This window comes from Gobius niger (assembly GCF_951799975.1).
Source record: "Gobius niger genome assembly, chromosome: 12".
NCBI classification, from domain to species: domain Eukaryota; kingdom Metazoa; phylum Chordata; class Actinopteri; order Gobiiformes; family Gobiidae; genus Gobius; species Gobius niger.
This window is the reverse complement of record NC_136863.1, coordinates 18,022,757-18,046,324: the sequence shown is the minus strand read 5'-3', so window position 1 is coordinate 18,046,324 and position 23,568 is coordinate 18,022,757. Positions and strand designations below refer to the sequence as shown.

At 41.6% G+C, this 23,568-nt stretch overlaps 2 protein-coding genes across 5 annotated transcripts; both read right to left on the bottom strand.

Moving 5' to 3' along the window:
* Positions 1–1,944: 1,944 nt before the first annotated feature.
* Positions 1,945–16,081, bottom strand: zc3h18 (zinc finger CCCH-type containing 18). 4 transcript variants are annotated; one of them, XM_079567657.1, is made up of 19 exons: positions 15,592–16,081; positions 14,487–15,322; positions 13,973–14,057; positions 13,564–13,712; positions 13,311–13,406; positions 12,339–12,481; positions 11,803–11,832; positions 11,251–11,368; positions 10,877–11,136; positions 9,357–9,539; positions 9,121–9,246; positions 8,943–9,032; positions 7,658–7,954; positions 6,401–6,505; positions 5,563–5,762; positions 4,941–5,146; positions 4,458–4,551; positions 3,956–4,052; positions 1,945–2,803 (listed from the first exon to the last, which is right to left on the bottom strand). In XM_079567657.1, exons 2-19 carry the CDS (start codon positions 15,306–15,308, stop codon positions 2,602–2,604), a joined length of 3,303 nt encoding a protein of 1,100 aa, XP_079423783.1. In that variant the 5' UTR covers positions 15,309–15,322; positions 15,592–16,081; the 3' UTR covers positions 1,945–2,601. The 4 variants fall into 4 exon arrangements, with proteins under 4 accessions (XP_079423783.1, XP_079423781.1, XP_079423784.1 ...); XM_079567655.1 differs by having other exon boundaries at positions 1,946–2,803; positions 4,458–4,554; XM_079567658.1 differs by having other exon boundaries at positions 1,946–2,803; positions 4,458–4,554; positions 7,658–7,912.
* Positions 16,082–17,032: 951 nt separating this feature from the next.
* LOC306971780 (NLR family CARD domain-containing protein 3-like) lies at positions 17,033–23,511 on the bottom strand. Its single transcript, XM_079568158.1, has 10 exons — positions 23,448–23,511; positions 23,063–23,118; positions 20,954–21,064; positions 20,538–20,676; positions 20,267–20,471; positions 18,427–20,197; positions 18,175–18,348; positions 17,917–18,090; positions 17,800–17,846; positions 17,033–17,621 (listed from the first exon to the last, which is right to left on the bottom strand). Exons 2-10 carry the CDS (start codon positions 23,110–23,112, stop codon positions 17,083–17,085), a joined length of 3,210 nt encoding a protein of 1,069 aa, XP_079424284.1. The 5' UTR covers positions 23,113–23,118; positions 23,448–23,511; the 3' UTR covers positions 17,033–17,082.
* Between the last annotated feature and the right edge of the window lie 57 nt (positions 23,512–23,568).

Here is a 23,568-nt window from a genome sequence, read left to right as displayed (position 1 = left end):
AGGAAAGACGCCCTTAGCTTTTATGTTCAGGGATGATGCAACCTCAGTGTTGCTGACGACACAGCAGCTCCCATGCAGGTTTGGATGAGTTTTTTTGGATGAGGAAGACTCAACAATTGAAGGCTATAAGCAACATAAATCTTCACTATTATTATTACATTATTATTACTACTATTATTATTACTATTACATTATTATTACTATTGCATTATTACCATTATTAATTTGGAGGTGGCGATATTGGATGTATTGTTATTGTTTTTTTGTTGACATGGTGGCGCAGCGGTTAGCACTCGTGCTTCACAGCTAAAAGGTCCCGGGTTCGATTCCCACCTGAACGAGCCTTTCTATGTGGAGTTTGCATGTTGTCCCCGTGTCTGCGTAGGTTTCCTCCGGGTACTCCGGTTTCCCCTATTACTAAAATCATGCACAATAGCTTCCCCTCTGGGGCCAGGACTCCCCTGAAAAAGAGATTCTTAATCTCTGTGGGACTTTCCTGGTTAAATAAAGGTCTATAAATACATTATTACTTATTACTAGATCAGGTTTAAACTTAAATGATTCACTAAATAACTAAAACGTTAAACACACAGAGACTGTTTATAAAGTGTTTTGCCAAAGAACAGATTAAGGAATGTAAATAATTTCTCTGTCAACAATGAACTAGTCAATGAGTGACATTCCTTATGCATATTTACAAGAAAAACTACAGCTTTCACATGTTGAATTTTAAGTAATGCTATAAGATAAGACAGAACATGAATGATCTCACAATGGAGAAATGTACTAGTTACATATACAGTACAACAATGAGACGTCAACCTATCATAGGAATTAAGTCTATTGTTTACACAAAAGAGGCATTTCTCAACTACAGACTCACAACTACAGACTATTATGATGCCGGCTTAAGCTTAAATAAACAATTAAGCAATGGAATTTTTTCCAATTTACACAATATCTTTTCAAGTTTTGAGTTTGCTTTTCAACAAATGTCCTGATATTTCGTCAAATTAAATGCCAGGACATTTTGATAATGTTTGCTGAAGTACATTTCTTTGGCTTGAAGTGTGGAGCGAGTTAATATTCAGACAGGTGCGTCACAGGGAAGTCCTGACAGTGAACTGTGAAGTCCGTCCAAGTCAGTGCTGCTGAGCGGGGGAGCAGGTACTTTCAAAAATCTCAATGGCTGTCCAACGTAACTAGATCAGCCCGAGAAATCTCATGCATAAAGCTGAAATGTCTGGAGATGTCTTATCTTAAGACCATAATAATAAGAACACGGATAAGTTTCACATCTAATCATCTGCCACACGACAACATCTAGATTTATTGAAAACTACACAGATGGGTTTTTTAGTTTTCATATTAACAAGTGGTTCTAGTTTCCAAAATAAAATAAATGTCTCTTTTTTCAAGGGATAGGACTAGGTCATGTTTGTGAAATATTTACCAAAAAAATAATTATCATTAGATCCAACTTGTGGATTTTGGCGAAGTATTTTTGCTGCATTGCTCCCACAAAGTAAAACTATTGCCGCACTCTGGATATTCTATTGTTTGAGAGAACATTGTCAATGTTATAAGATACACTCAAGAGCACCAACAAAATGAGAAATCAAAGTGAAAAAGTGATGAGAAATGAAGCACAGGTTCAGCTAAAGGCGTGTGAGCCAAGCATCCATGCGTGCTGTGACAGCAGCATGTGCAATTAATGCACCTGCGTCATTGTTGCTCAACTACCTGCAACGCTCAAAAGCTGTGACCAATTATTATTTGCTTCCTCTTTTGCGTACAGGTTTACGTTTTCATGGCATGACAACTGAATACTTTCCTCAATGCTCACAAGTCGAATAGTTTAGTCTTGCACAACCACAGGACAAAAGGCAAGGCGCATTATCTTTATCAAAATAGTTTATTTAGAAGGCTTTTATCACAAAAGCATGACATGTGATATCTCTACAAGTCCATCTCACATTCCTCAAACTAAAATAAGACAAATAAAACTGGTTCATGAGAAGAAGAAAATGCTGCACTTTTTTTTAATGAAGCCATACATATCACTGCTGTACATATCCATATGCTGAATTGGTTTAAATCCTATTTTTGTACAAGATGTGATGTCAACACTGTAGGTACCAAAGTTTGGGAGTCCAATGATGAAGCAAATTTAAAGACGGTCTGTAGTCAGTAAACTGATGCTGCTAGGGAAATAGATGGGTTACATAAAATGGCCGACAAGAAGAAATTGAAAATAAAGATCATACAAGGAGGAGAGACACTGCATTCAGTGTGTTCATCTTGTTATCTGGGAGACACAGCATGAGAAGAGGCCAGTGTGATCAGGTTCACCCCGTCCTTTTGCTTGACTCTGACAACCTTCGGTCCATTCCTGAGATGGCCCTCAATGTGATTTCAATGTCTGGCCTGCAACTCTCAAAGGGATCTCCGAGGAGTCAAATGAGCAAAGGACAAATCTCACGCATCGGCCTTTGCACACAAACCACAGAACTTCTGCACATGTCCAGCTACAGACAGGCCTGGCGTGACACCGCAGCTGCACAGAGCAACACTGGCACTGGCACGAATGAACAAGCCCGTTTATTTGGCTGGCATCTTGGCCCGTTTGCGAGCGATGGCGTCCTCAACTGCCTTCAATTGTTTCAGCAGCTCCTCACGGCGCGACAGTGTGTTGCTTGGTTTGCTGGAGCCGGAGCCAGAGCCAGAGGGGGCCGCAGATTTGCCAGAGGGAGCGCCTTGTGCTTTTCCTGACGACTTTGGAGGTGGCGACATTGGACGTTTCCTGAGAAAGAATTTAATTTTTTAGCTCAATCAAGTATGAGATTTTCAACTTCTTTCTATTTCTATTGCAGTAGTCTTTTAAAGTTTTCCCATATCACTGCCAGACACGACTAAAACAGCCTTACCAGTTTGTCATATGATTAAGTTAACGGGGAATATTTCCTCAAATTTGGAAATCTGCCAAAAATAGTTTCTCTCTTGAAAAATAAAAGTGATAGCTTCTCTGCAGTGAACAGCAGGCCGATTAGTATTCTTCCCATTCTGAGCAAATTATTGGAAAATGTAGTTTTTGCACAGATAGACTTTTAAATACTAATGAATTAAACTTTGAATCACAGCATACATTTAAGATACTGTATATAAATAGAATAAATTCAGAATCTAAATCTAGACACCGGGACAGTGGTGATCAACATATTATGTAAAAGGCACGGAATTGAGCAGGTGCCAGAGGTAAAGTTCATTTGTCTTGGGAGAAACAAATCAATTCTATTGTTAAAAAAAAAAAAAAAATGGGCCGAAGTATTTCCTGCACAAGAGGATATAGCTTGTTCTGACTCCAGGATTGTGGAGTCCTGGTGTTGTCCCACCTGGATACTGCTCTGTGGTTTGACTAAACTTCAGATTACACAGCACAAAGCAGCCAGACTGGCTCTGGGCTATTCTATACATTTAACTGGAGACAGAGCTCAGATGATCTTCATGCACGTCTCTCCTGGCTCAGAGTAGAAGACACACTTTAGTGTCATCTATTGTGCTTTTTAAGTATCTGCCACAGAAGACAACCTGCTAATTTGTATGGCCAGCACAGTTATTCCACCAGACAAGCCACAGACCCAGAACTGAGGCGGAGCTATAACTATGTGGAACAGACTGCCACCTTCTGTTACCAAAGCTACTATTTTGCTATGAACATTAATTTGTCACGTCAGCTCTAAATGTGTTGTAATTGTTTTTGTTAATATGTGAATTGTACCCCAGGATGTATAGCTGTCAAGATAATGACAATACTAAACAATGAACAATTAGTGGTTGTAGGGAAGTCTGACAGTACAGTGTGGCTGTCAAACCTGAGTCTGCAGCCACTACCACTTCACCCTCAAGGGCTTTTGAAGAAAATATGTACAATAAGTAATTGTTCTATACGACTGACCTGTCTCCCTGTGTGACTGCGGGTCGAGTAGCCTGGACTTTGGGTCGCTCTGTTCGAGGAGAAGGCGGGGCTCGGCCTGGAACCCTCTTGTCTCGTCCTGCAAAAAACAGAAACCAGCCATCGGCAAAAGTTCATCAAACAGTAAAATATATGAGAGATACAAATACTTTGCTTAAACTGGGTAAAAATGTCATGGGCTCGCAAAAACATTATCATATGTCATAGTTAAATGTTATCATATGTCATAGTTCTTATCGTGGGCTCATCATAGATCTCACACCGAGACAAAGACAGACCGAAGTGTGTCACGATTTCAGTTCCGGAGATATTGGCCTTTGATTGGTCGACATAGCAGATATTGTAGACAATCTTGACCAATATTTGGACAATCTTTGGTCATAGGTAAGACTAAATTAACCATTGTTGTGGATAACAAGTTACATTCAAGAGTACTTGGACCAGCAAGAGCTCTTTTCCACAGGTCAAAGTGAAATAATCTCACCTCGGTCTGGAGATAGGGCAATCCTCTTACTGGCAGGAGACCCAGGCCTGTCTTTGTCTGATGGCAGATACCGCTTTCTATTGCCTTTATCAGCCTGCTGCAAGAAAATGTAACACATCTTTAGCAAAACTCTGAAGAATGTTGAAATAATTGAATGTTGGCACATATTTCAAAGCAGGAGAGAAAAAATACATAGTTGGGGGAATCACAACAGATTTGTATTTCAAACAGGAAGTGAGAATTGATCCATGAAAACACATCTGAATACCGTGAGAACAATCCAATTGAACGACACTTCAGTCTGAACTGAAAACTTCCCCGCCTAGTTTAACAGGTGTCACTACTGTGGCTTGACTGCAGAAAATAAATAACAATAATCCAACCTCACCTGCCTCAGTGGCAGTTACCAACAATATCACAGACATATTGACAAAGTGGTAAAAAGTTGTCAAAGTTGCAAGACGTATAAAAACCCTTATTGACCTTATTGAGAAGAGTCAGTTTGATGTCTTTGTGGGAACCCGCTCCTCCGTAGCTGGCAGGAGGTCCTGTGTTTCCGGGTGAGGGGTGCGCGCCTCTGCTCCCAGGTCCTGACCTGGGCACAGGATTACCTCTTTGAGGTGGACCCCCAGCCTGGTCCATCTTCCTGCGCTCCTCCCTGAAGCCTTCCTCTTTCTTAGACGGCCGCTCTATAAGGAAACAGACACGGTTATAGAAGTCCTGAATGCTTGAGAGCTGCAGTAATGGGGAAGGCGGCAAATCCATATTGCAAGTGGCTATAATGTATCGCAAGTCTTATATCTGACTGAGATTTACAAAAAAAAAGTAATAACACACTAAAAGAAACAAACTAAATGGCAAAGGTTTTGGTCATGATTTTTCCAATTTATTAATTAATTTTAGCCTTGTTTTGGATCTTATTTAACATGTGCCACTGTGTCAGTGAAAACTCTTATTAATGTTCATGAGATAATTTGACCTCAATGTACTTTGTTTCGGATCCTCAAAATGAGTCGTTTTGCAGTTTGTATAATTCCAGTCAGTGAATAAAGGAAGCTTTGTAAAGCCACAGAAGCATCTGGTTTGAGTTTGGATGCAGACTAACCTTTGGCCTTGTCCCGGTTATGTGGCGCACTGTCCCTTGCTGGCCCGCGGTCCTTGCGAGTACGTCCCAGTGAAGGGGAGCTGGCTGAAGACACGGGGCTGGCCAGGTCTGCGTACATGTCATCAGAGTCGGCACTGCGCACAGAGCTGCTGCTGGAGGACGCCGAGGAGACAGACGACACACTGCTAACACTCAGAGATCTGCAAACACAAGACACAAAAGGTTTCTCTAACATCATTGTAGACTTTGGTGCTGATATTTCAGATGGGGCACAGGCCTATACAATCACATGGGCAATTTGTTGTTTTTAGATAACTTAACAGTTAACTTTATTGTCTACCATTACTCCTGTCCTCCATCTCAATATAAACTATAGACTCTGTAGAAGGAGCCGTGCACAGTAGCTTCACACTATGTCAGGCTTTTTACAAACACAAGTCTCCCTTTATTGACTACAAATTGTCATAGCCTTCTTGTTTACTCTAGATAAGCATTTAATAACACTTGTGTATGGTGGCCACACAGCGAGAGCTGTGATGAAGTGTAATTGAAGCAAAGGTGGGATGAAGCGGAGAGATCCAGACTCTCTCCGTGACATCAGTCGAAGAGTTCAAACGCACGTCTCAAGTCAAAGTAAGAATGAAGTTCCAATGGCAAACCAATTTGATTTGACAAAATATTTACTGTTATTTCATCTTCAAGCATGTTTGTGACAAATCGCTGCACACCAGTAACAGAATGTAGGATTGTTAAAGGCCTGACTGATGTTCTTCGCTGATGGCCATTATGTTGTGGGTGTTTCAAAGTAACAATGTAAAAGATGTGCTTTGGTGAGTACCTGGACTTGCGGGAGCCGGAGCGTGAGACAGAGTTGGAGGAGGATCTGGATCTCGAGCTTGAGCCGCTGAAACTGCTGCCACTGACACTGCCACTCACCGTCCTCCTGAAGAGTCACACAGTTGAGCACAGTTTAAGCATGGCCATCTCAATAATATAATCATGATTATTAAAACAATTACAGTAATAACAACTTATATTTGTAATGCATTATTAAGTTACTAAGTTTCTCAAAGGCCACACTGTAGTCATTAGGATTGTGCCGATGGACATCGTCCATCATGATGGATGAGCAACATCACGATGGAGAGCCACCATCGTGTGGCTCTCCACTAAAACATGTTCCCCTACATGTTTTAGTGGTAGGGGAAACCGGAGTGCCCAAAGGAAACCTACGCAGGCCCGGGAAGAACCAGCAAACTCCACGACCTTCTAGCTGTGAAGCATAAGTGCTAACCGCTGCACCACCGTGCCACATATAGCAAGTACAGATCTGAGGAAAAAAATTAAGACTAGTTGAAAGATGGTAAAAATGAACATTTGGCATGGTTGGATCGTCCAAATAGAACTTGAATATGCAAGTTTTGAGTAAACCTTTCATTGAAAACAATTAAACTGAAATAAGCTTAACTGTTGCTTAATTGTCTATCACCAGAATAAAGATAAAGTATAGCTCCTCCATACTGGTGAGAAAGTATGGAGAGTGAGTGTGTGGGGTAATCCTGTTCCAATGGAGAAGAACACAGTTCAGTTGTAAAAAGGGAGCGCACATTTTCCTACATGGTTGCCTGCCCAGTGCCCACTCTCGATACAGGTCATTGTTCCCTGCCCTTTACAGCCCTTTACACAGGCGTCCACACAGTGCTGCATTCAAACAGCTAACAAACTAACCAGTCACCTAAACATGATTTCTACGGCATTCCCCTTTGGGATAGACCTGGGTATTTTCCATGAATACACATTTAAATACCAAATGTTTAGATAACACATTTAGCCTTTTTGCATATAGATAACACTAGTAGCATGCAGATAAAACTGTCAAAAAGTACAGCACGGTGGTGCAGCAGTTAGTGCGCGTGCCTGACAGTGCATTAGAGATACTATGTGTCTCTTGAATGAGGCACAGCGCCATTGGGGACACATCATTCAGACACTCAAAAGAAATAAACGGAACCCATTTATTCTAATTGTTCACAAGATATCAGAATCGTAAGCTATGAAAGTGCATTCTGTTTGCACAGGCAAAGCTCAAGCTTACCTTCGTGGAATGTGTCGCTCTTTCCGCCGGCCTTCCCGAGGATTGGGAGGCTTTGCTGCTTCTTTTGGAGGAGCAGGTCGTCCCACTGCAGGCGCAGCTGCAGAAGCACCCGTGGCTGGAGTGTCTCGGGGGTTTGTGGGGGGCTTGGTGGGGGCCTTGGCGAGGGGCTTGGCTGGCTCTGTTAAGGGTTTGGGAGGTCTGCCCTGTGGCCCGGCAGGGGGAGGACTTGGAGCCTTCTTCATGGGAGGCTTGTCCCTGCGAGGGGGAGGAGGCATGGCACCAGCCTTCAACGGCACGCTTTTGGAGGCAAAAGGCAACTGGTTTCATGCACATTCACAGTTCAAACATGCTCCAATAACATGCAATGCAGCCAAAGAAATATGATAGAAATGTCTTGAGGTCTTTTGAACAAACATGAGGCTGTGTATTAGGGCTGAACGGTTTTGCCAAAAGTAAAAACAATATTGCGAAATTTTTAAATCAATATTACGATTTTGATTTAATTTGATTCTTTTCCCCCATTTACCAATAAATATGTTTGTGCATATAATTAAAACATACCCTAAACTGAGACAATGATATTGCTCATGAAATATTTATAAATAAATATAATTATTATGCACTTGTGGTACAAGCCCATGTGGTAATTTATATCATTTACAATTTTTTTTTTGTAAATAGGCAAAATAATTTCTTGCTATTTGCTTGACCTCGTTTGGAGCTATAGTGGAGAGGAGGAGAAGCTAAATGCTACCGCCGTCTGCACTGTGTTTACGTGATTGAAGGTACGGGGGAAGACCAGACAGGTGCTAAAAAACTTGTAAGCTAAGGTAAGCACATATCTCAGAATGTAAAAAACGGTGGCCTATTCCTTTAACGACGGCTGCATTATAAACACTGATATTTTCACTGTACATGCACGATCTACTGCGCACCTTCACTACGCTGAGAAGTAATCAAAAGAAAGCGCACGGCGCCGTCTCTCGCCGCTGCATTCACTTCTAATATCGTTGTGTAATATTGCAATAAAATTGGAAATGCAATGAATCGTTCAGCCCTACTGTGTAGAGCAGTAAAACAAGGTAAAGGTGACAAAATACATTGGTAACAATGAAGACACATTCTAGGAGACATTTCGGTTCAACCTGACAGCCAGTAGATAAAAATGTCATAAATAAATTGCACACCTGAACAATATATATGCAAGAGTTAAAGACTTCAAACAATATTTGTGTGGATTAACAAAAATGAGCTTGCAGAAGTGCACAAATGTAGTAAAACCTACCCTTTTGGGCCTGGGGGAGGGTCTGGTCTGTTCTTTGAAGTTTTTGGAACTGCTGGACTCCGAGATGGAGATGAGGAGAAGGATCGAGACCTGGAGATTGATTTAAGAATCACAACTTTAGGATTGCAAATGGATATATTCCAGTTACAGCTTTGGTCTTTAATGCAACACGAGGTACCTGGAGCGACTGCCGCTGAAAGAGCTGTGTGCTGAAGAATGACTGGTGTAGGAGCTGAAGGAGGATGAGCGGCTTCGAGAGCGAGAGGAGCCAGAGCCGGTGTAGGATGAGGATCGAGAGGACGACCTGCAACAAACACGCCATTATGGATATGATCAAACACACATTTCTAATGCCTCTGTTTAAAAGGGATTTATGGAAAGGCAGTTTTTGAAATACTTTCTGGTGTGACATACCTGGATGAGTTGGACAGAGACACAGATGATCCTGACGGGCGATGTCTGCGGCGGCCTCTGAGCGGGGAGCCCATGGCGGCGCGTCTCCGTGGAGATTTAGACCGTCGCCACGGGTCCTTCCACTCATCCGGTCGTCTCATAGAAGGAGCAGAGTCTTTCTTCAGTGGCGGTTCCATAGGCCTGCTTATAACAATCAGAAAATAGATTCTGAGTCGGTCTCTGCTGATGATTTGATGAAAGCGCAATAAATTCAGACGTCCATTAGTACTACATCATCGTTACCGACAGATTTTGATTATATAATATGGGGGTTTCCAGAACAAGGAGGCTTCAAGTGTAAACGCTGCACATATAATAATTTCTAGGGGAAATGAGCATGATTATGTTTATTATCCTGCCAATAAGAGAAATGATGACCATTCTCTTTTATTTAGCGTTCATCAGCTACAAAAGCTGCATCCTCCGTTTCACTCTGCCAGAAAACTAAAAGGCTGGGACAAAGCAAAATCAAGGTACATTACTTCCTATTGTCAACAGCTAAACAAACCATTTGTCAGAAGCACAAATATTGATATAACAGCCAATAAAGCTGAAGGAACGAGCAAGTGCACATTTTGTGCAAACACATTATTTCAACAAAACGTAATTTCCTCCACAGGGAAAAAAAAACTTCTGGCATGTGCTAATAACTGGAACCGCCATCACATAAGCTATAAATAGAACAAAAACAAATGCTATTTTAGGATCTTCAAAATTAAATGTGATGAGAGGAAAAAACCTGAACCAGCACAGGTCATGGAAAGAGATTAGATGTGCCTTAATTAATGGTTAACAGTTTGAAAACTGGACCTGTGAGCTCCACAGTCAGAGGAAGACTAGGAGTCATGAAATACAAATTAGGTATGTCAGCAATAACAATAAACTACTATGATGGGGTTCATTTAGTGACAAATTAAAATGTTTATATAAAAGCATTTTTCAGTATAAGCAAAGTGCACATCTTAACTGCGCATGTGTGGGTCAACCAGGTTCCTAAATTTCAGCTTCCAAACAAACTACGGCGCCACTGACATGTGTGTGCCAGTACAGGCAGTGTTACCGTGAACACTGAAGTATATTGAGCCGTTATCATGAACCGTAAGTTGGTTTAAAGACCATTTTATTGCTACAAATTTATTGTATATTTAGGTATATTGTAAACTCAAACATTTGTGGGAAAAACACTGTGCATCTACCTATAACATTTGTAACAATTTCATGAACTATTTTTCATTCCTCTGAAAGTGACCCTGAAATGTGGCCCTGCAAGTTGTGAAATTTGCCAATAAATCCCTTTGGATGCTACAAATATGTTAGTAAAGTTAGGAATGAACTAACATTTTAACTTAGTGGCTTCATCTTTCAAAATCGGTCCGGTAACCCCACAATTCATTTAATGACTTTCAATGCCCCGCAGAAACCCTGTGTTGCGAATCTAAGACACAGCCTTACCAGATCTACACTTGTTCACCAGCACTTACTTTGGTGGGGCATCGAGAGGGGGGCGTCCTTTCAATTTCTCCTCATCTTTTTTTTCCCGTGGTTCTCGCGGTGGCCGCAATCGGGGCCGCTCCTTGTCGTCCCGCTTTACGCGGTCTCGCTCCCACTCGTCTTTACGCCGCAGCCTCTCTCTCTCCCGCTCTCTCTCCCTTTCTCTCTGCCTCCGCTCTCTCTCTCTGTGATCCCGCTCTCTCTCTCTGTCCCGGTGCCGCTCTCTGGGGTCACGCTCACGTTCCCGATCCTGTAAGCAACAAGGTGACAACATTGGCTTTCAGTGCAGCAACGTATCCTTTAGCTGGGGACAACAGTTGTGTAAAAATACAGGCGCGTTTGTCACAATTAGTGCTTTACTTACTGTGAAGTGGTAAGGAAGAGGTGCTTCTGTGTACTGCACTCTAAAGTTTTCATACTGACCACCCCGCCACAGGGCTTCCATTTCATAGTCATAGTACGGGTCAGCAGCATAGGGTTCACTGCAATGATTGATTACAGGTTTAGACAAAGTTAATGTTGTCAACAAAGTAGGAAAATAAGACATGGTTAAGGCACATTTAGCCACACATGTCACATCCCTGCACTGTGCACACAGGACCACAATCCTGATTTCAGTGGGAAATTGTGGAGCAAAAACTACCAATAGCTGCGTTAAATGCCCTTGAGTATTTGACCTCAACACATCGTGGAAAATAAGTCTTTCGCTTCTAGAATTAAAAAGGGTCCAGCTCACTTATTGTTTACTGATATGCCAGACAATAATAACCTACTTGACACATTTCAACATCATCCACAGTTACAGTACATATTATATATCCCATTGTAATTGTCATCAAGTATAAAAAATCCTTTGAGTATAACTTCACATCATACTTTTGCATCAATAAGTTTCAAGAAGGACAAAAAGCCTCACCCATAAACAGGATCTCTGAAGTCCATCTCACTGAAAAAATATATACATAGAAATAGTTAAAGGCACACTGCGTAACATCTTGGACTGTACTGTTGCCATGAGCACAACAGAAAATGCTATAACTGCAGTGTGTAATCAAAGAAAGGATTTGGATGAGGACCAAATCAGTTTAAATCTCAAATTCTGCTGACTTTAGTCACATCTCCATGGAGACGAGGTAGAGATGTACCCGCTCCCAGTAAAGTTAGTCATGTTTTAGGAGAGCTGAGCCGCTCACAGATTTGTTTGTACATTTATGAGCTATTTTTCAATGATGAAAATATCACATGACATAAAATAAATGCTTATATTTCCATTTCATTTATTGGGTAAAATTCTGCGCGATGCGGATTTAATACATTAACAATTCCAAATTAGTGACTGCGCTGCCTTTCTGCAGCAAGCACTTTGTGTGTGGCTTTTGTTTAATGGCAACTTTTTTATGTTTATAACTACACGGTTTTGTGGCATTGTGGGAAAATAAGAGGATATCATACTCTCTGATGATGCGGTAGCTGCGCTCTCTGAAGAACTCGTTCTCTTTGTCAAACTCCCTCTCATCCTCCCCAATGGTCACATTAAAACGCTTCTCTTCAAAGTCAGGCTCCTGCTCTTTCCTGATAGTGGCCTTCTTCAACACCTGATGAACGAATCAAACCATAAAAAGGATTTATTACTTCACAAAACTGAAGGAACTTATATATGAACACATATATATATAAATAAACATATACATACACCGTCCGGACTATTGAGCGCACCTGAATATAAGCCGCACAAAAAAAATTGGACACTAAAAAAAAACATGGATCGATTTGACTTGCCAGCTCGATTTTGAATTCAAATAGATTTTTTGCCCAGCCCTACCTGCGCTTCATTTTGTTTCAGCGGCGAAAGAATTAAACGCATTTATTTTGCGGCGGAGGTCAGCCTGCAGCCCCCGCCCCGATGTGCAGCAAACATCACGGACAGAAATGGAGACAGTGATAGGCTTTACCACCTGTCCCAGTTATTGTGCAGATGAGTGAAGTACGTCCGCATTACACCTGCAGCGCGATGTTATTGATAACATGACAATATTCAGTATAACCGTAAAAAAATCTTTAAATTAGCCACATCGTTGAATAGGTCAAAGGTTTCAAAGCAACTTATAGTCCGGAAATGACGGTGTGTGTATTAGGGCTGATCGATATGGACAAGATTTCATAGCTCGATATTGATGCCAGATATCTCAATATTGATACGATAACTATGGGTTAGGTGAAAACCAAGTATTTTGCAGAAAAATAAAGTTTTATTGATGAAAATATATATTGTTTCAATCTTGCTTTAGAAAAAACATTTCAAAACATTTTGATTTTAATGTTTTGAATGTCGATATCAATACGATAACGATATATCTTTCAGCCCTCGTTTGTATATATATATATTTATATTAACGATGACATTGTTTTGTATTTTTCAAATACCTCTTTAGCGTGTCTGAGACCCCTCTCCCAGGCGCTCTCCACAGGAGGCTCCACAGGAGGAGGTGGTGGAGGGAGTTCTTCCACTGTTGGTCCAGTCTTTAAAAAAAAGTGACAAAAAAACACACTTAATAAGAAACCATCAATTCGCTGGACCTTTCGTTTTTATAGTCACAACATGGTGTGGAATTTCCCACTGCACATAATTTACTCAAGAGACATACATACAGCGACAATAAGTGAAAAACAGACATACCCAGGGGTTATTGGGCATGAGAGGATGTGGTCCACCAGGGGGCGCACCATTGGGTGAGAAGGGGTCTGGCTTTGTAATGAGTGAATAGTTTCCTTTGTCATTCACTCCTGGGTGGATGAATCTGCAGTTCATACCCCAAGTACAATTTCCTACACAAAAAATGAATGTGTTATGCTACTGGAGTTACGTTAATGGGAAGTTAAAGAGTTATTCAGAATGTACTAAAATATAGAGAGTTTAACTTGAACAGATCCCAGAGAAGTCTCACAATTTATACATTTGCTTCTGTATAATTATTTGTTGTATCTTCTTGATTGTATGCACATTTATCTTGCCATTTGCACTTGATTAAAACCCACTATAACTAGGTCTCAATTATGATTGATTATTTATTTATTTCATGTCTCACCTTTCATGAAGAACCTACATATTGGTCTTGGCCGAATCTTCCTGTCTGAGGGGTCTTTCACTTCCCCTTCCTCCAAGTCATCATCCTACAAACAAAGAAATAATGAATCATAATATCTAGATATGCACAGACACATCTGCAATACATAAAATCCTTATGAATCATTTTTGTATACGCGCTAATATGTCTCTAATCTCCTAATGTTGATTTATTTACCAATTGGTTCTCTACAAAGGCGTGTCTGTGAGTGCAGGACGACAGATGGAAACTAGCCCAGAGTTACAATCCAACGTGGCGTGTTTACTGGCATGAGTCTCATGTTCATAAACGATCACTGTCCCGACAAAATCCATCACGTACAAGGCCCTTTGACTTTTTCATCAGCTAAAACTATATATATACAGGCACTCGTACAACATGGTAAAATAATTATTTGAAATATTAGCATAGATACAGATATCTGCAACTTTTAATAAACAAATCAATTTTGCTGCTTTTTCTAAATCCCACTCACATCAATTTCTCCCTCATCAATCTCCCCATCGTCGTCATCATTTCTCTTGTCCCTGAAAGAGTCTCTGCGGGCTCTCCCTTTCCCTTCTTCATTTTTCCTGGACACATCTGTTGGAGATGGTGGCAGGATGGGTTTCTTCTCTTTTCTTTTGCTGCTCTCTGCCTCGGCCTCTGTTTTGACCTCATCTTCCTCCTCCTCTTCTTCAGCTGGAACACTGGGTTCCTCTGGAACCTCTTCATCATAGTCCAGCTCGTGTTCATCCAGCTCACGGGACACAGATGCAGCATCGTCCTTCATCGCACGTGCCGACGCTGATACTCTCGTGGTCTCAGACTCTTCTTCGTCAGCCTTGCCTTTATCCTCCTCTTCCTCCTCACTGTATACCTTCTCCTGGACAACTTCACTGTCCCGTTCGGGCTCAAAGTCAGGAGAAAGTGGAGTGTCAACTATTTTTGGTTCATCCTCTTCCTCTCCATTAAAGCATGTACCCGATCCCTCCTCCCCATCCTCCCCATCCTCCATAAGAATTATGGACTTGTCTTCTTGTTCTGAGTCTCGGATTGGCTCATCATCCTCTGGATCAGAGACAAAATCAGGGACCACCTCATCTTCCTCTTGGCCATCTTCCATTAATCTGGATACTGGTTCCCGGTTATCCTCTGCCTCCTCTTCCACGTCATCATTGTCCTCCTGGACAATCTCACTGTCTGATATCCCCTGGTCCGCCTCACCATCCACAGAGCCCAACAGCTCACTGTCTGAGAGGACATGCTCTTCCTCAGGCGACTGAGGGGACTGTTGTGGGCTCTCAGGAGTATCCATTATACACTAGCAAGCTGTGAATGGCAGCACAGTGTTAGTTGATGTTACAACGACAAAAATACTTTAGTGTTTAATGTGGGTCAACAGAATAGTGGATGGCTCGATTTAAGTGCAATACAATCTGAAGGGTGGGTTTGAAGTTATAATGCAAATACATACTAATGTATACGCAACAGAATGAATGACACTGGTGTAGTGCTGACCCAAAAATATGATAAAATATACAAAATTCAATCAGTGGGAAGAAATTGGATAGACATAAAAGGTTCCGTGATATACTTACTTGTGTCTTTAGCAAAACAAAACACCGCCAACTTTGTCAAGACAAAAGTTCACTTGCGGCGGAGCATGACAGCTAACGCGGCTAATGCTGAGTTAAGTTCGCTACAGCTAGGCCCCGTGAGAGCACAGCGGTGTACAGAACTTTGTCTTGAGCATTAACGAAGAGTAATTGGCGAATATGCGAGGTTTACGGTTAAGTACCTCCAAATTTTCCAGTTTTCCAAAGACGTCCGAGGCTAAACCGGATATTTATTTAAAATTAACAATGCAGCCTTCGCTGAAGCTAAGCTAACAGCGCGACCACTCTTTGGCGCTGTTATCGACACATTTTTATCAGCTTGCCCGCGCAGAGATCTTTGAATGCGGCACGTTAACGCTAACAACAACGTTTGCCCATCAGAAATCTTATTTTGACGTTACAGCGAATGATACACGAATAATCTTCACCCTTACGGCGAGGAAAATAATATTCCACACGGCACAACGCAAGTGGCCATTAACGTTGCGTCATCAGCCTGCGACAACTGTATGAATGAAGCGCTGCTACTTATTACCACTAGATGGTAGCATTGTCCAAAAAAGCACTAAGGATAAACCTGTGGGTGTGCCTAAAAATCAAGGTTTTTCAGCGAAATCAAGAGCAAGACAAGGACAGCAGTCCTTGTGAGTGAGTGTATCATTTACCAAAAAGGACTTTTTAAAAAATTAATATGTCTGCCTTTTATTTTACTTATCTCCCGTTGCCTCAATTCTGAAATGTATTGACATTTATTTCACAAGAATCCATCCATCCATCCATCCATCCATCCATCCACCCCCCCACCCCCCCACACACCCACCCACACACACACAACACAAAACACACACGAGTATTAAAATAACTACACACAAGAAACAATAAATTTGTTAAAATATGTTTTAGCCTTTGTGGCACAAACCTTTTACATTGTTGCAAGTTAAAACAATTAGCAATTAAAGACACATTTAGAAATCGACAAAGACACCAACACTTAAATTTAAGCATTCTGATAAAATTGCATGTATACATTTTTGATTATTTATAGCAATATTTCTATATCTGTTACAATTTTGTATGAGTACAATTTACTGAAACTTGTTACTAAAAGCTCAACAGTAGTGCAAAATGAAGCCTCATGAACCAATGAGACTTTTCTGGCTTCTGTGTGGGCAAATAGTTGAAACTGAAGCCTCACTCTATATTGCTATCTGCTGATGATTTTAATGTAATATTGTTATGTTCTAGGTAGTGTCTGAAAGTAAAATTCCCATTCATATTTTTTGAAAAATTCTAATATTAAAAGTCAATGCTAAATATGAATGAGATTTTTACTTCCGGATCTCAGCATGTGACCAGAGGTGGGTGGGATGGTTGAGCTCTATACACAGCAATCCTTTTGAGCCCCCAGACACACTGCATTCCTAAAGTAAGAGAAGCTTAACTGTAAACTTAAATATCATTTGTTTCTTATGCCTATGCATTAAACTGCAGTGTGACAGAGGAGTCATTGTGACAGAAAGCAAAGCCAGGAAACAGAGGGTCAGTGAAAGTGTTTTTGAAGGTGTAGATATGGACATTTTTGTCATCACATATACTGTAAAAGGACAAAAAACCAGCAGTATGATCCACAAAAACAGCTATTCTACCACAGGAGCCAGAGGAAACCTGAGGAAGGAGGTCTCTTTGTTGGTTATGGCAGACAGAGTATTGTCCGTCAGTGCATCTCAGGCTCCAGGACTGACTGTTCTCTCCAAACAAACGCTCTTCACCTTCGCCTCCCCTCTCAATCCCTCTGTAACTCACTGCTACATCCACTTTCCCGCTCCACTCCACCTCCCAGTAAGCACGTCCCGTCATACCAGTGCTGCACAACACCTGGGGCCAGCTGATGAACCTGTCAGGATGGTTTGGAAATGGCTGCTCATCTTGAACACGGGTTATTGTCCTTTTGTCCTCTGACAGTTTGAGAGTGCAGTAGGCAGTGTTCTCATCAAATGTCAGATCACAAGAGTCTGTTGGGAAAAAATGATAGTTTTTAATAATAATAATTAAATTGGAAAGTCTAATTTAATATTAAAGAGGATTACTTCACTTCAGATTACAATTATCATTGCATTGTGTATTAAGGTAATCATAAAGCATTGCACACATACCTAAATGAATTACATGTAAAAAACATACAGTACTTACATTTCAGAAGACCGGGTTTTAACCACTGGGCTCCAGTAGGTTCAAGCCTGAAACATAGACAGTTGTCAAAGCTAAAGGTGATTTTCATTCAAAATTATATTCAGTACAGGCCCCTACCTGAGCGTGCTGAGACACCACTGTGGATTCTCCACACCAGCACGCACTACATTCAGTCCCGGACCCCCTACATTATTGTAGCTCAAATCCAGTGTTCTCAGAGGTGAAGGGTTCAAACTTAAAGCTGTGCCTATAAAAGAGCAGCCTTCATCCGTAAACAGACACCCAGACACCCTGCAGCAAAAAAAAGATGTATTTGAACAGTAAACCAACTAAAAATTATGCCACAAATGATGGCTTATTAAAATGGGCTCTGACCTGAGCCTCTCCAATCTGCAGTGTGGACTGGCAAGTCCCACTGACAAAAGTCTGGCTCCTTCATCCGTCAGATCATTGTTGCTGAAGTCCAGCTCTGTGAGACTGGATGACTGAGAGCTGAGAACAGAGGCCAGAGCTTCACAGCTCTTCTCTGTTAGGTTACACACTTTCAGGCTGTGACAGAAAATAACAGTTTAGTTACTGAAAAACTAAAAGTGACTTAAAATTAAACTGATTAAAACAATAACTCACTCAACTTTAGCAGACTTTTTGACAACAGGCAGGAGTCTGAACAGAGCCTCCTCTGAAGCAGAGTATTTGTGCAGCTCAAAGAGCTCCAGATCTTGTTCAGAGGATAATAAGATAAAGACCAGAGCAGACCACTGTGCCGGGCTCAGGGTCTCTGAGCAAAGACGACCTGTACTCGCGTACTGCTGAATCTGCTGCAGCAGAGAGCGCTCCTTCAGTTCATTCAGACAGTGGAACAGATTGATGCTTTTTTCCACAGAGACGCTCTCATTTAACAGCTGCTTGATGTACTCGGCTGTTTTCCTGTTGGTCTCGGAGCCACTGCCTTGAGGAATAATCATACCCTTTAGCAGACTCTGATTGTTGGATAGGGACAAGCCCATGAGGAAGCGGAGGAACAGGTCAAAGTGTCCATTTGGACTCTGTAAGGCCTTGTCCACAGCAGACTGGTAAAAATGTGCCTCTGTGGTGTGCTCAGGTGAGAGCAGGTTGAGTCCATTGTTGAAGAAGGTCACATGGACATGAAGAGCAGCCAGAAACTCCTGAACACTCAGATGAATGAAGCAGAAGACCTTCTCTTGGTACAGGCCTCTCTCCTCTTTGAAGATCTGGGTGAACACTCCGGAGTAGATGGAGGCGGCGTCTATGTCGATGCCACACTCGGTCAGGTCTGTCTCGTAGAAGATCAGGTTTCCCTTCTGCAGCTGCTCAAAGGCCAGTTTTCCCAGGGCCTGAATCATCTGGATGGTTTCCTTGTTCCAGTGGGAGTCGCAGGTCTCATGATACTTGTCTTTCTTGATTTTGGCCTGAACCACCAGGAAGTGGATGTACATGTCGGTCAGAGTTCTGGGCAGCTCTTGGTCCTCGCTGGTTTTCAGCACATACTCCAGGACTGTGGCTGTGATCCAGCAGAAGACTGGGATGTAGCACATGATGTAGAGGCTGCGGGACTTCTTTATGTGGGAAATTATCTTATGGGCTTGCTTCTTGTGCTTAAACTTCCTCTTGAAGTACTGCTCCTTCTGATGGTCGCTGAAGCCTCTGATCTCCGTTACCAAGTCGACACACTTAACTGCAATCTGATGGGCCGCTGCGGGTCGTGTGGTGATCCAGATATAGGCTGAAGGAAGCAGATCTCCTTTGATGAGGTTTGTGAGCAGAACATCCAGCGTTGTGGACTCTGTGGCTTCAGTCACACTCTTGTTCTGACTGAAGTCCAGAGGAAGCCGACACTCGTCCAGGCCATCAAAGATGAACACTACCTGGAAGTCCTCAAAGCTACACAGTTCTGCTTCTTTAGTCTCACCAAAGAAATGATGAACCAGCTCCACTAAGCTGAATTCCTTGTCTTTGACTGTGTTGAGCTCTCTAAATGTGAATGGAAAGATGAACTGGGTGTCCTGGTTGGCTTTGCCTTCAGCCCAGTCCAAACTGAACTTCTGTGTGAGCACTGTTTTCCCGATACCGGCCACTCCTTTGGTTAGCACGGTTCTGATTGGTGCCTCCCTGTCGGCCAAGCCTTTGAAAATGTCTTCACACGTAATCGTTTTCTCTTGCATGGTTGACTTTCTGAATCCTGCTTCGATTTGCCTGATCTCGTGCTCCCTGTTGACCTCTGTGACCTCTCCTTCAGTGATGTACAGCTCTGTGTAGATCTGGTTCAGAAGGGTTGGGTTTCCAGTTTTAGCAATGCCCTCAAAGACACACTCATATCGTTTTTGGAGTTTTGACTTCAGGTTGCGCTCACAGATTTCTGCTGGTGTTTCTGCATAAACTGACAAAACATAACAACATTACGAGAGTCAACATTAACACTGCTCTATTATTGCAGTGATATGTTTACCTTTCTGCAAATGGTCAGCCAGATTTTCCTGTTTCAGTCGTCTCAAAAGATTGAGAGCTATTTTTAGGAATGCTTTGCTGTTTTCTTTTTGAGCCTGATCTTGCTGTTTTAAATTTTCCAAACATACTGGGAAGTCACATCTTGCAACATTTTTCATCTTCTTCAACTCAGTTTTGACCAAATCTATGATGCTCTTTTCCAATTCCTGTAACATGAATCAAAGTTTAGTATCTGATAGGACTGTGTAATGAACGCTTAGCAGGTTACTCACTGTAAAAACCGAGTCGACATCATCACACATGTTTGAGTCTTTATATCGATGAAATGACACAGATTCAGTTTCCTCATTGTGAAAAGACATTCGTTCATTCATGGATTCAGTACTCTTCAAAGACATACAGCCAGGAACACTGCTGAAAAAGAGATAAAATGCCAGAAAAACAATAGGCTTATTGTTAATGTCATGCTGGAGTTTATTTTCTATATGGATATGGCCAACAACAGGGTTACAATAAAATACATTTTGTTTGATTGATTGATTTTTTCTTCTTCCAGCTAGAATTGTCAACAGGGCGACTGTGGTTCAGATAGAAGAGTTTTTACAAAGGCCTTTTCAAAATATTTCATTTCATTTTTCCCACAATATAACAATACACTGATGCATTTTAGTTTGCAAAATTAACTCACTCATTCTTCAGGAGCTTTTTAGCCTGATCTCCTTGAAAAGTCATCGGAAGGTTCATAGATTCATGACTGCAAGACACAGCGCTGGACTCAAGACCAGACTTCTTCCTCTTACTGTGAGAAAAAGATAGTACACACAAGGAGTCCAAATGTATTGTACATCATACATAGGAAAGGGATCCAAATTGCAAAAAAGTGGCAAATGAAGAAGTACCTAAAAGGCCTTTTTAGATGGCCAAGCCAACATGTTTCGACGGCAGGGCTGAACGATATTGAAATAATTTTCACTTGACAGAACCCAGTCACTTTATCGTGCTACTTTACTTACCAAGAACAACAATTCTCGGTCCAATGGGCTTCCTCGTCCTGTGTACTTTAAAGTAATCCAGCGTTGAGCAAGGTTCAAAAAAACAATTGGCACTTTTAAATGTTTGAATTGCCTTGACTGTCACAATGTTAACCAGACTAAGACCTTTATGGATGTTTTTAATAATATTTTTTTTTCAACAGATTTCACTGAAAATCTGTTGAAAACTACTTTTGTAATATATTGCCTCTCATGCCCTTGTCCTGGAGGTTTTTCCGATGTGGGATTGCATGGCAGAACATAAATATGCTATTAGAGCTAACAATGAGGACTATGGTGCAGCCCTAATATTGACCATTTGTTACGGCCCCAGGCCTCCAGGTTCCCTCCTTTATGTATATTTTTGTTTATGTGGCCTAAACCCGCTTTTTCCCCCATGTTAATTTGCTGCTGTGGTCCTGGGCTGCGATTGGTGGAGCGCATTAGGGTCCTGGCCGCCTGATTGGGGGAGCAGCTCAACACCTGCGGGGAGCTCGTTAAAGCCACCTGTGCCAGCCACTCCTATAAAAGGACTCCACCGTGGCTCATTCAGGGTGGCTGGTCTCTGTGGCCAGTGCGCCATTTGTATTTGTGTCTGTGTTCCGTCGTGTCTGTCATGACTTTGTGTTTTCCAGGAACACTCGTTTAAGTTTGTGTCTCATTTTGTTTGTCACTCGTTTTGTTATTAGGCCTTTTGTGACAAGTTTTGGAGACACTCGTAAGCTTTTGTCTAGTTGGTTTTGTACACTTGTTTTAGTACCTTGCGTTTGGTTAACCCTTTGTAAATAGCCTTTGTTGTTGTTTGTTATTTATGTCACTCCGTTGTTAAATTTACCTTTTACACTCCTTTTATTAAATTACAACTTTATTTTACCATTTTACATCTTGGTTTTTGTTACTTCCTTTACTAGCAGAGCCGGGTCGTAACAATTGAATGGAGCTCAATCTATCTATTATAATTTCATTTATTTTCTGTTTTTGTTTTGTTTTTAACTTCAATGTATTTTTTTACTTATTTATTTATATGCATCAGCAAAAGATCACTTTTACTACATTTCCTATTGGGAAGAGGCCTCGTGGAAGGCCAGCTGGAGGAGGTGTACGTGGATAGGGAAGTCTGGGCATCTCTGCTGAGACTGCTGCCTCGGTGAACCAGCCCCCGGATAAAGCAGAAGAAAATGGATGGATGGATGGATGGAAGTAAAAGATTATTAAAAAAACAACTTTTTACAGTGATTGCCTTTGCTAATGGGGGTTTCAGGTTCTTGTAGTCCTTTGCTGTTTTGTGTTATTTTCCTGCTGTGTTGCTCTTGTGCTGACATGCCTGTATTGCGTGGCACTGAGTGGAATGTTGTTTGCGTGAATGTTGTAATTTTAAGTACTTCATCGTGCTGCACATTGTTTTAAGTGTATGGGTTTGCTGCTTTTTTACTGTTACATTCATGGACTTTTCACTCTTACAGGACACACCACTGGACGCAGGTTTGGAGTCATCAATGGTGGAATTACTGGTTTTGCAGAGTTAATGGTTGTTTTTTTATATGGCAAAGTATGTTGCACAACTGATCTGACAGATTGTAAAGCTCCAATGTTTACTGATTGAGAACCAAGAAAACTGATCATAGATTAAGTCTGGCAATTGGCAGACATCCATGTCACGCAGCAAACAGGTTTTCCAAGTCTGTTTTTGTTCCATTGTTAGTTAGTCACTCTTTCGTTTTTATAGATGTGCTTCTTGGCAGTATTAGAGGGTGTTGGACACTCACCACTTTGTTGGAGGGTTTTCACGGTCTGTCTCCTCATCCACTTCCTCCATGTCGGTCTATTTCAGAGCGCAAAACATTTAAAGAAAATATGAGCACACATTTGGGGGGATTAGAAAAGGAGGTTCATGCAGTAGCCTAACTCGGAGTCACATGAGTATTAGGCTATGCGGACCGAATCATCTTGTGCCATTAATGAAGCAGCGCTTTTGCATCAGTCGAGCAGCCCCTTCACCAGCCTTTGTTATGTAGCGCACAAAAACGTCGACTGCGCAAAGTGTGTTATTTAAAGACAAGTTAAAACAGATGAAGCTTGTTAGGAGTAGGCCTATAGGCTCACCCGATGAGACCAGGAATCGGTAAGTTTTAAAGGCGCGTAATACTTTACCTTGAAATCAGTTTGGTCAATGATGTGTCGCCCTGTCACTGTTCAAAACGAAACTGAAATGTGTTTTGAGGTGATTTGGAGAGACAATACAGACAGATGTGGAGAGGTGGGCGGGATAAGA

What these genes read in the sequence shown, in the direction of transcription:
- zc3h18 (XM_079567655.1), bottom strand. Translation starts at nt 15,308, where the DNA reads ATGGATACTCCTGAGAGCCCACAACAGTCCCCTCAGTCGCCTGAGGAA. An exon ending in TTCAGCGGCAGTCGCTCCAG is followed by an intron (nt 9,033 to 9,120) that starts GTACCTCGTGTT and finishes ATCAATCTCCAG; the next exon opens with GTCTCGATCCTTCTCCTCAT. An exon ending in AACTGACTCTTCTCAATAAG is followed by an intron (nt 4,555 to 4,940) that starts GTCAATAAGGGT and finishes ATTTTCTTGCAG; the next exon opens with CAGGCTGATAAAGGCAATAG.
- LOC306971780 (XM_079568158.1), bottom strand. Translation starts at nt 23,112, where the DNA reads ATGGAGGAAGTGGATGAGGAGACAGACCGTGAAAACCCTCCAACAAAG. An exon ending in AAAAAGCTCCTGAAGAATGA is followed by an intron (nt 20,677 to 20,953) that starts GTGAGTTAATTT and finishes CTTTTTCAGCAG; the next exon opens with TGTTCCTGGCTGTATGTCTT. An exon ending in AAAAAGTCTGCTAAAGTTGA is followed by an intron (nt 18,349 to 18,426) that starts GTGAGTTATTGT and finishes TTTCTGTCACAG; the next exon opens with CCTGAAAGTGTGTAACCTAA.